Source organism: Petaurus breviceps, unplaced genomic scaffold, assembly GCF_028583685.1.
Source record: "Petaurus breviceps papuanus isolate PSGF00001 unplaced genomic scaffold, PetGlider_PUasm1.0 80, whole genome shotgun sequence".
NCBI classification, from domain to species: Eukaryota; Metazoa; Chordata; class Mammalia; order Diprotodontia; family Petauridae; genus Petaurus; species Petaurus breviceps.
In genome coordinates, this window is record NW_027186540.1 from 3128539 (window position 1) to 3144468 (window position 15930).

Sequence of the window (15930 nt, forward strand, 5' to 3'; positions counted from 1 at the left end):
TGAGTTCTCCCTCAGGGAACAGACCCAATTTTGCAGTATCAATAAAGTGGGTTTAATTTTTTTTTCCCATCCAAAATGCCTGAGAGGATCATGGCATCGCCTCGATCCAGTAGCACAGACAACCGTTTTCGCCACTTTTTGTCAACAAGCCAAATCCTGAAACTAGAATTTCCTCCTTTGAGACCCACTTCTGTCTCCTGTAGGGATGCCCAAGGTCACGACTGGAGTTCTACACTTCAATGGTGGCTTGTTGTAAAACAGTTAGCTCCTCAGAAAGGGGATGATAGTCTTATATATATATATATTCTAAACAAACTCTTCAGGTATAATGTCTGAAGGAGAATGTGGATTTCACATTATTCTCAGATGATATTTGACTACCTGGGTTTTATCAAAATATAGCCCTAAGTAGCTGTTCCTTATAACACAAAAGCCATCACCATTTACTCCATCATTTGTCATTCAAAATATTTGAGAGTGCACCCATTCCAAAAAACTGACCAGACACTCTAGAAACTAACATTCTAAGAGAGATTGGGGAAGCAGGGGAGGGAACGATGGAGGGGAGACAGCAGACAGACTCAAATAGTTACAATAAAAACGGAGCTTTTGCCTGACTTTAGGTAGGCATTACCTCAGTTCCTTGGCATGCTGTGACGTCTGAAACCTGCCTAAATGGCAGCATTTTAGAAGCCAGGAGATCTCTGAACTTCAATGGTCTGCATCTCTTTATAAGTGCAGTCCTTGGTCTCTCTTTATATAACAAGTTTCTCCACATCTTTATCCTTTGTTTGAGGACAAGCTATTGTTTCTCTTTCCCTGTCTCTCTGGCTATTTACACAGGCCAAATGAAAAAGGAAGGTGAACAGTAATACAGGTAATTCAGTCAACATCAATAGCAAATAATAGATAATTTCCAGTCTTCTTCCCCAGCCCTCATCACTTGTCATGGGATGGAGGCTATCCCAAGATGGACACTCTAGAAATATATTTTCAAATTACTTGTTACGTCTTAATCTCCGATGCATGAGGGAAATTTGCAGGTCAGTCTTTGCAGAGACCCTCATACAGTGACAGTCCAGAGTTACAGACCCAAAGTATGTTCTAGTCATAAAGCAATCCATCACGTCCATTTTGAGGAACTTCTATGAGGAGGATCCCAAAATGTCACCTTCCTCTTTTTCTTAACCTATTTTCTGATGTTTATATATTCTGAAACATTTATCTAGTGTATTTCAAAAACTTTTCAGGCATAGCCGGTCACCTCTCTTCCCTAGTGCATTAAAATTGTATTCTTTCTCTGGGTTCCAGGAGAAGAGAGATGCTTTACAATTTAAAATGGGCATCACTGACCCTCATGTGTGTATGTGGGCCCCTTATTTAGAGTGGCCAATAAATCTGGGTTGGTATGATTTATGTTGTGTTTGCTCTATGTACACGTTGCAAAGGCTTCCCTCTTCCTCCCCAGTAATTCCCCAAACATGCTTTTCCATTGTTTTATTTTTACACCCATTCTCACATTCCTAAGTTTAGTGTTTTAAAAAATAATAAACAGATAAAATATTATTTTCCTTTTTTAAGAGGGAAAAATATTTTACTTTATTTTTAACCAAACCTAAATTTGGGGCCCAAACCATATGACAGTGTCCCTTTAAAATATAGGCCACTGCCGCTCTACTGGCATTTCTAGGGGAAAGTGTGGAAAAGTGTTATCTTAACTATGAAATTCTTCTTACTATTTGACTTTTCCACACTGACGTCTGTTGGATTGGTGAGGACATAGCCAAGTCAAAGATGTCCATAGAAGTGAACACTTAAATGAGACTGAAATATTTCAACCTTCTAGTTTCAGGCATTTGTATCATAAATTTTCCCTCAGTGTTTAAGAAAGTCCCATTCATTCGAAAGATTTTTTTTATTTTTTTATTTTTCCTCATTTGTTTATTTATTTACTTATTTTTGTGGGAAGAAACTTGGTTTGATTTTTCCTTACATCTTGCCAGGTGGTTTTCTCCATTTCATTTTTACAAAGTTCTTTTTACCCCCATTTTATTTTTTTTTTCTCTCCAACCCATACACCTTCCCTTCCTTCCCTTCCCCCTCCCCCCTGTCTAGGGAAAACATTGCAGCCCCTCCCCTCAGGCTGTGAGAGGGGCAGGCAGTCCTGGTTCCTCTCATGTGAACGCCAGTTGAGGCTCCATGAACCTGCTGCAGAAGGTACTTTACCAGCACTGCTCTCTCCTCTCTCCCTAGACACCAAGCACATCACATCAGAGACATACCCAGTCTCCATTATCCATTCAATTTGGGGTATAGTAGGGTTGGACATTCCAGCTGTCTGAGGGTGGGAGGGCCACATTTGTCTCTCTGCTATTTGCCCCATAGTGTTCTTTGATCCCAAAGGTCTTTTGCCATTGATAGACTAGAAAATGTTTATCTTCAATCTAATATTTTAATTTCTTTTTCTTTATTTTTCTTTTAACTTCTAGACTGATCTAGTAGAAGTGGGTAGAGGGTGAAATGATCAATATGAAGAGACTTGGGAGAGCTCATCCTTCCAACTGATCTGGTTAAGCAGTTTTATGAGAAAGCACTTTCCCCAGTATGCTCCTTATTTCCTGAAGTGCAGTTATCTTCTGAAAAGTGACAGCGAAGGCTACGAAGGCCAGTTGGATTTGTTCCATCTCTCACTGGCTTCTGCAGTCCACAACTAGAGAAGATGGATTGGCCCTGGTCTCCAGTACTAAAACTCTCATCCTACTCCTAAGAATCTGGCCTCATCCTTTTCACCACCAATCATTTTAATAAAGATGATGGCTTGACCAAGTATTATGAAGTTGGGTAAACCACAACTAGCCAGGAGGTTTTAGAAATAAATTGAGGAATTTATAAACTTAGGTCAGCAGCAGCATTAGCATTACAGCTGTTATAATAAATTCAGGGGATTAATTTAGAGTTTAGGGATGCTCTATAAAGCAAGCCACCAAGTGAATACTAGTCTTTACCTGCGTTCTCTCCTCTCACCTTCATTATGAGAAGATATAAATTTATAAGGAGAGTAAAGCAAATATGGCCCCCCACAAAGATATAGAACCCATTCTTAGCTGCTTTTTGGATCTTAATTGCACTTTAAGAAATCAAGATAATGAGATACCACTTTTTAACACCTCAAGGAACCCTTAGGCATCAAGAAGATGTGGAGGATTGCTTTTTCTAAGACACTACATTTTAACACTGACATTTTGTCCATCTGCTTTATTTTCTTTTAGTATCATAGAAAACCAAATGCTTAGCTCATCAGATCTTAATGCATCACTGAGAAGAGGCATGCCAACCTAGGTAAAACAAGGCGCTCACTCTGATTTTCCTTTCTTCTCAGGTCCAGAAGGGGCAAACCTCTTTATTTATCACCTTCCACAGGAGTTTGGAGACCAGGACATTCTGCAGATGTTCATGCCTTTTGGAAATGTTATCTCTGCTAAAGTCTTCATTGACAAACAGACCAATCTGAGCAAGTGCTTTGGTATGTAGAAGAAACCAAGCAAGATGATTACAATTTCTTCCCAAAAGAGAAGTCATGGAAAGGCTGATAAATATTAAAAAGCAGAATAGAATCTCCCCTGAGGTTGGGATATTTCCTAATTTTCCACATGTATAAAAGCATTGTCACATAGTAGGATCACAAACCTTGGAGTCAAGAGATTTGGGTTCAAATTCCAACTCTGCCCCTCTCAAGCTCCTTGACCTTGGGCAAATTATTTAAACTCTTTGGGACTCAGTTTCCTCATCTGTCAAATGAGAGTTTAACTAGATCAGTCCTTCTCAAACTGTGGGTCCCAATCCCATATGTGACCATGAAAAATTTGTCAACAGTAAAAGGTTTCTGAATGCTTGATGACCAGAAATTAATTAAAAATCAAGCATGTAATGAGTCCAAGGTGTTTCTGGCAGCTCTTGGCTGTGTTGCATCAGGCAACTTCACTGCAGCCTTGGTTCTGAACCCCAAAAAATATGTAATTATTCCCTGTTGTACAGTAATAACTACATTTTAAACTCTAGAGATTTAACCCAACATAATATTATATCAAAACACCCAAGAATAATAAGAGCTCACATTTGTGCACTTTGGTGTTTACAAAGTGGTTTCCTATTATTCCCATTTTAGAGATGAGGATGCTGAGGCTCAGAGAGATTAAGTAATTTTTCCACCATCATAGAGCTAGTAATAATTGTCAGAGTCAGGACTCAAGCCCAGGCCTCCAGACCCCACACCTGATGCCCTTTCCAACAGACCACACTGCTTCTAAGTCTTTGTAGAATATTCTATCATCTATACTGACGTAGACTAGCAACACAGACATGTTGTCCCTGATGACCAAATAACTGAGATCTAATACTACCTGGGCATTACGATGATGGGTACTTAATAATATTAAGTCCAAGTTACTGAGCTTAGGTTCAGAAGGTTTGAGATTCCATCCCATGGGTTCCATGTAACTAGTCATGTGACCAGTGGCAAGTCACCTGCTGAATGAATGGAAAAGCTTTTATTAAGCGCTTACTAAGGAGAAGAGGGAAGGGACCAATCATTTATCAAGCACCTCTTACCATGTGTCAGGCATCGTGCAAAAAGCCTTACAAACATTATCTCATCTACTCAGCCTTGGGGATACAAATAGATAAGTGGAAACAGTCCCTGCTCTCACTGAACTCACAGTCTAGTTGGTGATATAAGACACTCCCTAATGTCCGCGCTATCATCCAGGAAGACCTGAGAGCTCTGTGGTGAGGGGACTTAGGTATGTCAGGTACATAAAGCCATTAATTTTATTCTGTTGGAGAAGTTATCAGTGTGGGCCATTACATTACTGTTACTTCTTTAGCCAACAGACCAACGCTCTTGTAACTATACCTCAGAGATGAAGGGCAACAAGAGTCAAGTTGTTACGTAGGATATGTGAGATATCTTAAGCCAAGTCTCTCAAGTAGCTAAACAATGCCCTGCCCGAGATCACAAGGTATGTGCTGCTGGCCTGCTTAGCTGTAGGAGAGAATAGTATCTTGGGTGTCTTAGAGACAGGCTTATTGTGGTTTTAGAAAACCATGAAATATTTCCTTCCTTTTCTATTCTTACCAGTGTCACTGTGATTATATGATCCATAGCTGTTGCCTGTTTCGCAGGTTGTGTTTTCAGATTGGATTTATGTATAAATCCCTCTTTGAGGGAGGAGAAGTTTCACGTCAAGTCCTTAGTACAGTGCCTGGCACATAGCAAACTCTGAATATGTGCTCGTTAAATCAAATAATAACCAAATGTCTTACCTTCCTATTCCTGTACTCAAATAGAGGTGCTTCTTGTGGTCCCTTTCTCTGGACATCTTACCAGCCTCACAAACAAAGCACAAAGAAGTGGTACTGAGGAGAAGATGATGGGAAGCTAGAGTTAAAGAGAATTGGTTGGTCCAGTATTCTGGGCTGTTGGGTGATAGAACATGAGAAGTGGTTGGTCCAGAAGTACCTTAGGAAACCCAGCTAGTGGGTAATGGAACAATTCAGATCCTAACTCTGTCACCTTTGTGAACCGAGGAAAGTCCATTCTGTGCCTCAGTTCACTTATCTGTAGGATAAGGGGAAGAAAGGAGAAAATAAGTATTTATGTAGTAGCTACTATGTTTTAGACACTGTACTAAATGCTTCTCCAGATATTATCTCATTTGACTGTCACACCAACCCTGTAAAATAGGTGCTATTATTATCCCTATTTTACAGTTGAGAAAACTGAGGCAAACGGGTTAAGTGACTTGCATTACACAACAAAGATTACACAATTAGTGAGGGTCTGAGGCTGGATTTGAATTCATGTTTTCCAGATTTCCAGAATGAGTATGCTGTCCACTGTCTCATGATGTTACCTTGAGTTATTTCTGTGTCCAAATAAATAAGTCTCTAGCAGATGTTAGAACAAACTATCATCTTGATTTCTCATATTTTTGTTTCCTTACAGAACCACTAGTATTTTTAATTTGGGGTCCTCTTGAATAACAACCCTCATCCCTTTTTTTTGTAATTAATCTTATCAGGTCACTGGATTGCCTCATAAAGAGATTAAGGCTATATGTACACAAACCAGTTTGCCTCAATTCAGTTGGAGGGCAGAGGAAGTCGAATTCAGACAATTGATTTCAAAATGTGTTTTGTTGTTGTGGCTGTTTTGTGATTGGGTTGGGAGACAAAGGATATGTCTCCATGATACCAAAGAATATACCGGCCTAGCTTTTTCACCAATTATTTCAGTGTCATCTGGATAGCCAAATTAAAACCTGCGGCTAAGGGGAACAATGTGCAGATATGTCACTGAAACTTGAAAAACCATCCGTACCCCTTACTGATTGCAATTACAGAATGTAAGCAAGACCATAAAGCACTATCTATTCTAACCTGTGTTTTTCTTTGGCTCTCTCTTCTCCTCACCCCTTCATTCCCTCTCTCCCTACCTTTTTCTTCTATTTTCCAGGTTTTGTTAGCTATGACAATCCTGTCTCTGCACAAGCTGCTATCCAAGCTATGAATGGCTTTCAGATTGGCATGAAACGCTTGAAGGTCCAGCTGAAGCGTTCCAAAAATGACAGCAAACCTTACTGATCTTAACCCCAGAAGCTCACTGCTCATATTTTAGCTTTCTTAGGGTAAGTCCCATGAGCCAGCCTGTTCTCCACAGGGAAGGCAAAGGAGGACCACATTGCCAACTTTCACCAAGAGAGACAGTTATTTTTACATTAACGCCTCCATTCCCCTACCCACCCACCCACCCAACTCGCCATTATTAAAACTTGGGCTACTTCTTTCCTACGAGTAAAATTCCTCCAGTTGTGCTACTGTATTCTTTTGTTTTGCGACTTTAATTGTTTTTTTTTTTCATTCTTTTATTTTTTAAAGAAAAACACACAAAAAATAAATGACATCTTCAAAAGTTAGAAGACAAACTCTAATGTGCAATTTAACTCTGAAACCACTGGTGCCCTTGAAAGCACTGGCTAGGAATGTGTCTGTCTGGACCTTAGAAAGGGCACCAGGAGTTTAGAGTTTAATGTGGTGGCCTAGAGTGAGAGCGAAGCCAAAAGAAGCACTTATTCAAAATTAAGCAAACAAAAAAAAAAGTCTTTCCACTACATGAGTTCATTATAGTAAGAAGGATTTTATTTTAGGGTTCAAAGAACATGAGGTTTATTGGTCAAATTATTACACTGGTTGTCTTTATTTTACCATTGTTTTTTTATTTTAGTTTTTAGAAAGGATTAATGTAAAAAAGATTTAGAGGATCTGTTTCTTAAAGCTACAGGGTTTAAAAAAAATAAAATAAAAATGAGTGAAAATACTTGATGTTTCTTGACAGATAAATTTAATAATAATAAATACATAAATAAATACATAAATAAATAAAAAAGAAAGCCACAGGCCTGTAAATTTTATTTGTAAAAAAAGCATTTCTATTTTTCTACAAAATTTTTACTGCCTCAGAAATAATGGAAGTTATTTATTGCCTATTGTTAAATTATTGGATACCTAATGAGCAGTTCTCTGTGCTAGCTAGATCCTTTTGAAGTAGTCTCTAGAGTATTCGTGCCAGGAATGGGCTTTTTTTCACCGTTGAACCCTAGACCTAAAAGTTCATGCTTTCACCTCTTGTTGTTTGTATGTCTGGTTATTTTCTTTGTAGTTTCCATTATCTAGTTTAAAGTTCAGCTGTCTGACTTTCTCCTTATGTTAACATTTGTTGAAACTGGTCCCTTCCCCCTTCCCCTGCACCCCCAAACAACCGAATCCATCCCCTTTCTCGCTCTCTCTGGATGGATTCTCTTGGGGTTTCATTGTGCTGTGGACACAGATTGTAAGAAATGCAAATTATGTGAATGGCTCCTAGACTCCCTGAGTTAAGATTTGCATTAGTTTTCTCCCGCACCCATAAAAGTGATTTTGTTTCTGCTGCATAGATTTCTGTGTAACTTTTTACTCTTCCTTGTTTTTTCCCTAGACATCTTCATGCCCGTTAGTTCATCGTTTGCCTAGCATGTCCCTGTGGCGTCTCAAAAAAAAAAAGTTTCATCGTCCCGTCATTGTTTCTGATGTCTTTCTGACCTCACATCATATTTGGTTCTCCTACTGACCTTTGAAATTTGCATGTGACCTCATCTAGCTATGAATTCTGGGAAGTCAATGTGAAAAACATTGCTGCATTCATGCAAGACTGAAATTTATTATTAGACAAATTAATTCTAGAAGAAAAAAAAAACCTGTGGCAAAGTGTTTCTTTCTTTCTTGATTTTTTTTTCTTTTCGTAAAAAAAAAAACCAGACTTGAAAGTATTATACAGGGATTGGCATTCTTCCCGGTCACTGGTAACAATAGCAATATGTGTCCAGGGACACAGAATGTTGGTTTCTAACAGACTACTTCCAAAAACAGTTTGAGAAAAAAAAAAACTGTCTGATTTTAAGTCTCTAGAGGTCTGTAATCGTTTTTACATTTTTCAGGCAGTGTAAAGTTTTTTGATAAGGCCATTTTAGGTGGCTCACTTTCTCATTAAGATATATATATATAGAACCACTTTTTGTAGATTAGTATAAGAAAATATTTACCCTGTTTTGGGGCAAATGCTACCTATTTGTGTCACCTTTTGCTGAACTGACTCACAGTTAGACAATCCATGGTTTAATGCACATGAAATTACCTATATTTTATACTGTTCCAATGTACAGGAGAAAGGTTACTGTAAACTGTGTTACGTTGGTGCTCCCGTGAATTAAGTTGTGGTTTCATCATGAGTCTTATGGTCTTAAGTGTTCTATGTTGATAAGACAAGTTTAAAAATTTGGTTTACTTGAACAAAACAAAAAAAAAAGAGTTTCAAAAAAAATTGTTTGCTTAAAAAAAATTTCATGTGAGGAAAAAAAAAAACCTATTCCAGAATAAGTTTTGTGTTGGCTTGTGAAGCATTGATGTCATTTTTTTATTGTGGACAATTTAGGTGTGTTTGTGTTCAGCAAAATGTGATCTGTTTTTTTTCTTTTAAAGAAAAAAAAAACAGTGAAAATATATAGTGCCAAATTCCAAAGGTACTTCCTTCCTAGAGCTTCAGTGTGTTTCTTGTGAGAAGTAATTTGATAACATGGGTATTTTATTATGTGTTTTGTATAAATCCCTAATATTAAAAAAAGAGGTTAAAAAGTTTGTTAACTTGCTATCCTGTGGTCTTGTTGCCTGAAATTGTTATTGTTTGTTATTTCTCTTTGATGTTTTTTGTAAGACATTGTATAAGTGCCCATGTCTCACTTTTTTAACCACTCTGCACATCAATGCTGTGAAGGCAAACCTCACAATGTATTTTCTTCATAATATTATGGAAACCTCTAAGGTGAGAAAGTTTTGAACTTTTAACCCTTTCTACCCAGAGCTGTCTGGAAAGTTGGTACCTTTGATACATCCACCATTTATTGTTGGGTTTGTTTGGGGGTGTTTCTGTTGGGTCATTTCCTCCTCCTGCCATTTCCCCCTCCCCCCATATACTTAATTTTTTTGTGGGGGTTTTGATTTGATTTTGTTTGTTTGTTTGTTTGTTTTTTAAACATGGTTGAAATCTACGAGAAGGAAAAAAAATGCACAGGGCAGATCTGAAGGGTAAAACCAATAGTAGTATTTAACCACTCTCCAAAATTCCCCACCCCCTTCATTTTTTTTCCTTTCACTTTTAAGGACTTTTTAAAAAATCTTCTCAGAGAGCTCTAAATGTGCTGCTGTAATTTGCTGTTCAGTATTAAATAACAACAGTTTCTTACTGATTCTCTCCTCCCCTAGTCCCATTCCTTCAAGAAAATGGTGAATTTTAGCACCTAATGATATTTTTTTTTTCCAATTTGCTTTTGAAATCAAGTGTGGTTGTGCATTCTGGCCGAGAACTTTTTAATGTGCACTGCAATGTAAACTACTTTTTAAACAAACATTTCCTGGATAACGTTTACAATCGGCCATTGTGCTGGGGATTGTCTGAGCCCTCTGGGTCTGGCCTCTACGTTCAGAGTACCCAGAATTTGAAACTGGTAGCCCTTTCACTGCCTTTCTGATGTTAGTTTGTTGGACTAAGTGCATCTGAGGAGACTGTACAAGCAGAACTCACTTCTCATTACTGACACACACAGAAAAAGAAAAAAATTGCCAACCAAATACCCATCAGCATTAATTACCTGCTGCCGTTTTTCTAAAGTGCCATATTTCTTTTTATAAAATCAAACACAGACATCATAAGGTCTTGACAGACTGAAGGCCGTAACAACCACCAAATGCAAAGCCCTTTCTGAACAAACATAAAACAGGTCATTGGCATCTTCCCTGTGGCTGGGTACAATTGCTGGTGACCTTCCTCTCTCCCCTCTCTGACTCACTCACCCTTTTCAGTTTAATGTGTATGGATTGTGATAGCCCTGAGGTGGAAAGGACTAGCCTCTCATGATGCAAAAAAGAAAAAAAAAGAAAAAAAACAGAAAAAAACAACAGAAAAAAAAGAAAAAAGTTTCCTTCTTATAGCACATGCACTTATGATGAAATGATTTTTATTATCCTCACACGTGTTTACTACTGCTGGGGCCTTCCTTCATCCTTTGAGGGCTATTTGTACTTCCTGCAGCAATCTGCTTAATAACAAAACAGATCGCACATATGTCTCTCATATATATCTATATACGGGGTGTGTGTATATACATATATATAAACACAAGAGAAATTCATTTGAATCTTAGACTGTTTCACTCAGAATCTTCTCATATGTCAACCACATAAATTTCCAAAGGTTTTTTTTTTTTCCAATTCCTTCAGCAAAAACTACCTTCCCTGTCCCCTTTTAGCCCCTCTCCCAACCTTCCTCTCGCCCAGAGTGGACTGAGCACTATTCAGGAGAAAGTTGAGGGTGAGCACTTTTAGTTGAGCATTTATTATTTTGCAGGCAACCAAGATATGGTAGGTTTGGTGGAAATGTCTGTCCCCCTCCCCCTTTTATTTGTATGTGTTGTCTTTGTTAAGCAAGTTATCCCTCCTAAGTGAGAAATCCTCCGGTTTACTTTGACTCAGAATATCAAAAGGAAAAGCTGCAAGGGTGCAAAGGGCCTATGCCAGAAGGAAAACAAAACAAAACAAAACAGGGAAATTGCTTTTTTTTTAATAAAAAATTAAATGTAGAGAATAGTACTTTTTAAATTAAATCCGAGACTTGCAATGAAATGGCAATCCTCAAAGGCATAAATAAGTTCATCTTTCTTTCACCATAGGGGTTATAGTTCTTTGGCTTGTGCTACTCTGGAACCATTTTACTGTTTCTGTTTTTATTATCTTAAGTGCTAATTAACAAGAAGAAGAAAAAAAAACCTGTAGTTTCATTACCTTTTTGGATAATGTCATACAAAAAAAATTGTATTTGTGTTTTTTTTGTGCTGTGAAAAATTGTTGTTTGTAGATTAATAATATGATCATTTTGTTTAGAATTACAAAAATAGTTTTTTAAGTATTGTCTGAGAAAAGCCAAAGTTAATGCAACCTAGTGGAAACTGTAAGAACATTTGAGTATTGTTTCTGTTTTATTGATGCATTTGGATTTTGTTGTTTGATGGAATTTGAGCCAAAAAAAAAAATGCAGGCTTTCCTATTTCTACAACTGATTGTACTTATGCATTTTGTACCAGTGGAACTTTTTATACTGGAGATTAAAAAAAAAAAAGGAAACTTTTGTGGCTTACTCTAGTGGGCCCCCTGACCATGACTGATTTCGAGTTTGATTTCTGGTTGGTAGGAAGAAAGTTGGTTTTCTTTTGAGAATTAAAAACTTTGGCTTGCTTTCTTTTTTTCCCTTTGCTTATATCTAGCGTTAGAATTTTGTCTTTTAAAAAGCGGTAAGTTTCACTTTTTATTCTGTATTGTGCAGTTACACAATAAGGTAATTAGAATTAGGAGTACTCAGTCACTTTAAGTGGATAAATGTATCAGTTAAAACTTTAGGGGTTTGCTTTTTTGCTGTTTAGATCAAAGTTTTTTCTGATTCTTCTGTCCTCATTGTGAACATAACCGTGTAGTTGAAACAGTCAAACTTATTTTTGTAACGTATGTTATTGTGTGATGCAGTTTTTTGCTTCTGTCTCCAATATTAAACCATTTTCCTAATACTTGTCTCTCTCTGCGTGTTGTATTGTTGGTGGTCATTATATGTTGGTAATACATCTGCACACCTCACTGTTTCACGTCCCTGTTTTTTTTCTATTTGTTGTGTATAAAAGATACAGTCGATTCCACCTAAGTGAATATCTGATTTTGGGAAAAGGAGGAACTGTGCACTTTAGCTTTCCTCGGTTTATTTCTGTGCCACAGCCCATTTCAGCTTCTGGGCATAGACTTGTTATTTTTTTTCTTTATCAACAGTCGGTCTCTGGGTTCACTTAAGTAACTACCTACAGAGTTATATTTGCCAAGGCCATTGTCAGTCATTTGATTACAGAAGCTCATTCTCATATATTCTCTCTCTTACCTCCTTTCTTCCTTTCTCTCCCTTTTGCTTCCTCTTTCTCTCCTTTTCTCCCTCTCTTACCTTCTTTCTTCCTCCCTCTTTCCTCTCCCCCCCCCCCTTTGGTCTTTCCCTGTTGTGCAAACACAAGCTATCACAACATGTAGAAAGTCAGTCTCTGATGTCAAGTGAATTCAACTGCGAAATGGGAAACAGCACCTATCAGTGCTAAAAAGGCATAACAATATGCTTATAGAAAATCAGAGCTAAAAAGGGCCTGAGAGATCTAGTCCAGCCCCCTTTCCCCTCTGCCTAGGTAAGGAGCCTGAGCCCTGCCTGACACCAGAGAGTGATCTGAACCCAGATCTTCTGACTCAAGCCTAGTGGGGTTTTTTTCCATATTACATCTCCTGCTCTACCTGATAGTTCTTTGTAAAACTTTAGAAAACTTGAGAGAAGAGAAAGAGCAGCCCTGATATTTTTTCTAATTATACACTAGTCTATTGGCATATGAGAGTCAACTTTTTTTTTTTTTTAGGAACTCATAACATTTTAAATAGAAGTGAGAGACCTGAGGGTGAATGTGGGGGTTGGGGAGGAAGCTCACTAGGTGAGCAAGAGACATGCATATATATGTATAAATACACAAATATGTATGTATATTCATATAAGAAATGTAGGTGTTGCCAATCCATCAATCAGTAGATAGATATAAAAATAATTTTTTTAAGAAGGGAACAGCTTTAGTTACTAAGGCTAATGGAAGACAATCTTACTCTGTACTCAAACTATTTTGATTTAAAAGGGATCGAGTTGGTCATACTCATCACTGAATATGATGAAGTCCAAAGGAAATTTTGAAAGTATAATAAAAACACATTCTTTTTTTTTCTCCCTCCCCCCACCCCAACACACACATTTCTATAACTGGTGTCAGATATAGTTGTTTACAGTGTCACACCCTGACTAACAGAGATCTAAAGCTTTAAACAGCTTCCTTTCCACCCCTTGCCTCTCCCAAAACCCAATCAAAACTCACTCAAGAGTGCTCTCTGGAACTTAAGCCACAAACCCCACCTCCCATTCTCTCTCCATCTCTTAATGCTCAGGAATCTGATCGTTTTTTTTCAAAGTGCTCTTAAGAGGTTCCATCAATGCTAGTCCCTCTCGCATCTCTCTCCTTCCAATTTCTCTGACGCACAATCTCTGGCGGAAGCTAGCCTACTCCTAATGCCCAGAACCCACTGCCAACGAGATGAATCCCTCCACAGCCCTCAGACCTCAGCTGCTCTGTGGGGCCCAGGACAGGGAACCATTTTAACATTCTCCAGCAGTTCAAAGGTTGAGGGCCCTGGTGGAGTGGGGAAAGGAGGCTTCTTTCTATAAGCCTAACACACCCCAATGGGCCATTGCCTTCTGCCAGCTCTAAACCAGCTCAGCTGGGAGCTAACCACTAGACTTCAGATTTCTAGGCAAAGCTTCTGCTTTTAATCTTACTATGGCTTTCAGAAGCCCTTACAAGTTCTATAAAGATCCACTGCCTATGTTAGCAAGGAAGGGATGACTGAGTATGTGATTTTTACCTTATTTTATTTTTTTAGATAATTTTCTTTCAAGATGCAGCTTTAAAAATAAAAGATCTACTATCTGCCAACATACAAAGAAAAAGATTCTGTGCTAGACTTTTTTTAAAAAGCCAGTTCATTTAAAAATAACTTCTCCACAAAAGGGGAAGGAAAAGTTAGTTCCCTAAAGTGCTGATGGTTGTATAAAGTCCTTGCTTTAAATTCTTTTTTTTTTAACTTCAATTATGTAAAACACCTTTGTGGTGTAAACAAAATGTTTCTTTGTTCGCTGTGCGTGGACCATCTTGGGAAATGATAGAGTTGTCACCAGACTTACCTTGCCGATAGAAATTATGTCTGCCCAGTCCCCAGCCATTAAACTTGATCCAAGGAGCTGGTGACTGTTAGCTCACAGGCTAGGAAAACAGTCAACACGAATGTACTGTGAATCGTTCCTGATAAGTGAATAAAACATTGTGACCAAACAATCAGCTTATTCACTTATCAGGAATCGACTGTTCTGCTAATTCGCTAACTGTTTTTGTTCTCATCTCTGTTGTAGTTCACTATTTTTGCTGTGTTCTGTTCTTACTCTCATGCGCTAGCAAAATCACTAGGAATATATCTTCGTGTGACCATGAAACGTTATATCGAGTGAAAATGATATCTTAACAAAATCTATGCACTTGCTATCAGGAACACAATACTGGATGTGTCTTATATATATTGAACTATATAGTACTCGATTTCTTAAATAAAGCTTAAGAAAGGACTCTGTTGTCTGTAAAATTAATGTGAAGATTTTTTTAAAAAACAATGTTTCTAGAGATTGTTTTGTGTTAAATCCTTGGGGATGCAGAGTTTACATTTTTTTCTTTGAATTTACATGTATCTGTGGCTTTATGGCTCAATCCTCAATAAATTGGCTTTGGAAACAAGATGGAGTGAGGGAGCTTTCTCCTACTGCTTTGTAGCAAGATATAGCTGGAAAGCCATCCCCTTATTAGTGTGAACAGTGTGTCTCTGTCCAAAGCAAGAGATATCACTTCTGCAAATACCAGAACAAAGTAATTCCTAGACTTACAAAGAACCACTTGAAAGTATCAGAATTTTGCCCTAACCTAGAAAAATCCAGCTGTGTTTCTGAATATGATCCCTTTGGGGGTGGATGAAGAAGGGAAAAAAGAAGTTTCTAGAATAATGCTGGTTTACGTCAGTGCCCAGCCAAAGTGAGGTGAAACTCTAAAAGTGTAGTCAGCTGGAGAGCTATGCTTGTTTTATTCAGAATTGCAAAATGAGAGAAAGAGAGAGAAATGGTATTTGATCATTCAGGATGAGAAGGGTAAATTTTCAAAGCACCAGTAGAAGAGGCACCCCATGACATTTGCTAAGCTTAAATGGAAGGCCTGCTGCTTGGACCTTTCAGAGTTTTTGGGGTTTTTTTTCAAAATTTTTCCCATAGGGCATTAGTTTGTACAGAACAATGTTTATGTTTAAAAAAAAATTCTCAATGTTTGATTCCAAGGAAAATTCCTAGACTTTCTCCACTTAGGGGCTGAATTATAGCCAGACATTCTAAGCCTTCATTCAACCAAACCTCAGGGACTTGTGCTAATGGCAGACAAGGAGAGCATGGATAATGAAAATTGACAGATAATCCAAAATCTTCTCACTGATGAGTCCAACAAAAAACTTGCCTCTCACGTGTCTTTGGGTAGGGTTAAAAGACTAAATGGCAAAAAGGAAATGGAATCTGTATAACTGAATAATCCTAGATAATAGAAAATTGACTACAGAGAGAGGAATTGAATCCCCTTTCACCAGAGA

The 15930-nt window shown here is 37.9% G+C and overlaps 1 protein-coding gene across 40 annotated transcripts in view; it reads left to right on the forward strand.

The window, feature by feature from the left end:
• Nucleotides 1-15041, forward strand: part of LOC138175978 (CUGBP Elav-like family member 2) — a 697415-nt gene extending 682374 nt beyond the window's left edge. For 27 of the 40 annotated variants that reach the window (XM_069106622.1, XM_069106621.1, XM_069106593.1 and 24 more), the window contains 4 exons: nucleotides 2116-2217; nucleotides 3380-3523; nucleotides 6515-6686; nucleotides 8033-15041. In XM_069106622.1, the coding sequence (XP_068962723.1) occupies nucleotides 2116-2217; nucleotides 3380-3523; nucleotides 6515-6642 (374 nt within the window). In that variant the 3' untranslated portion in view covers nucleotides 6643-6686; nucleotides 8033-15041. The remainder of the gene's footprint in view (nucleotides 1-2115; nucleotides 2218-3379; nucleotides 3524-6514; nucleotides 6687-8032) is intronic. The other 13 variants (XM_069106610.1, XM_069106614.1, XM_069106618.1 and 10 more) reach the window with 1 other exon arrangement.
• Nucleotides 15042-15930: the final 889 nt, after the last annotated feature.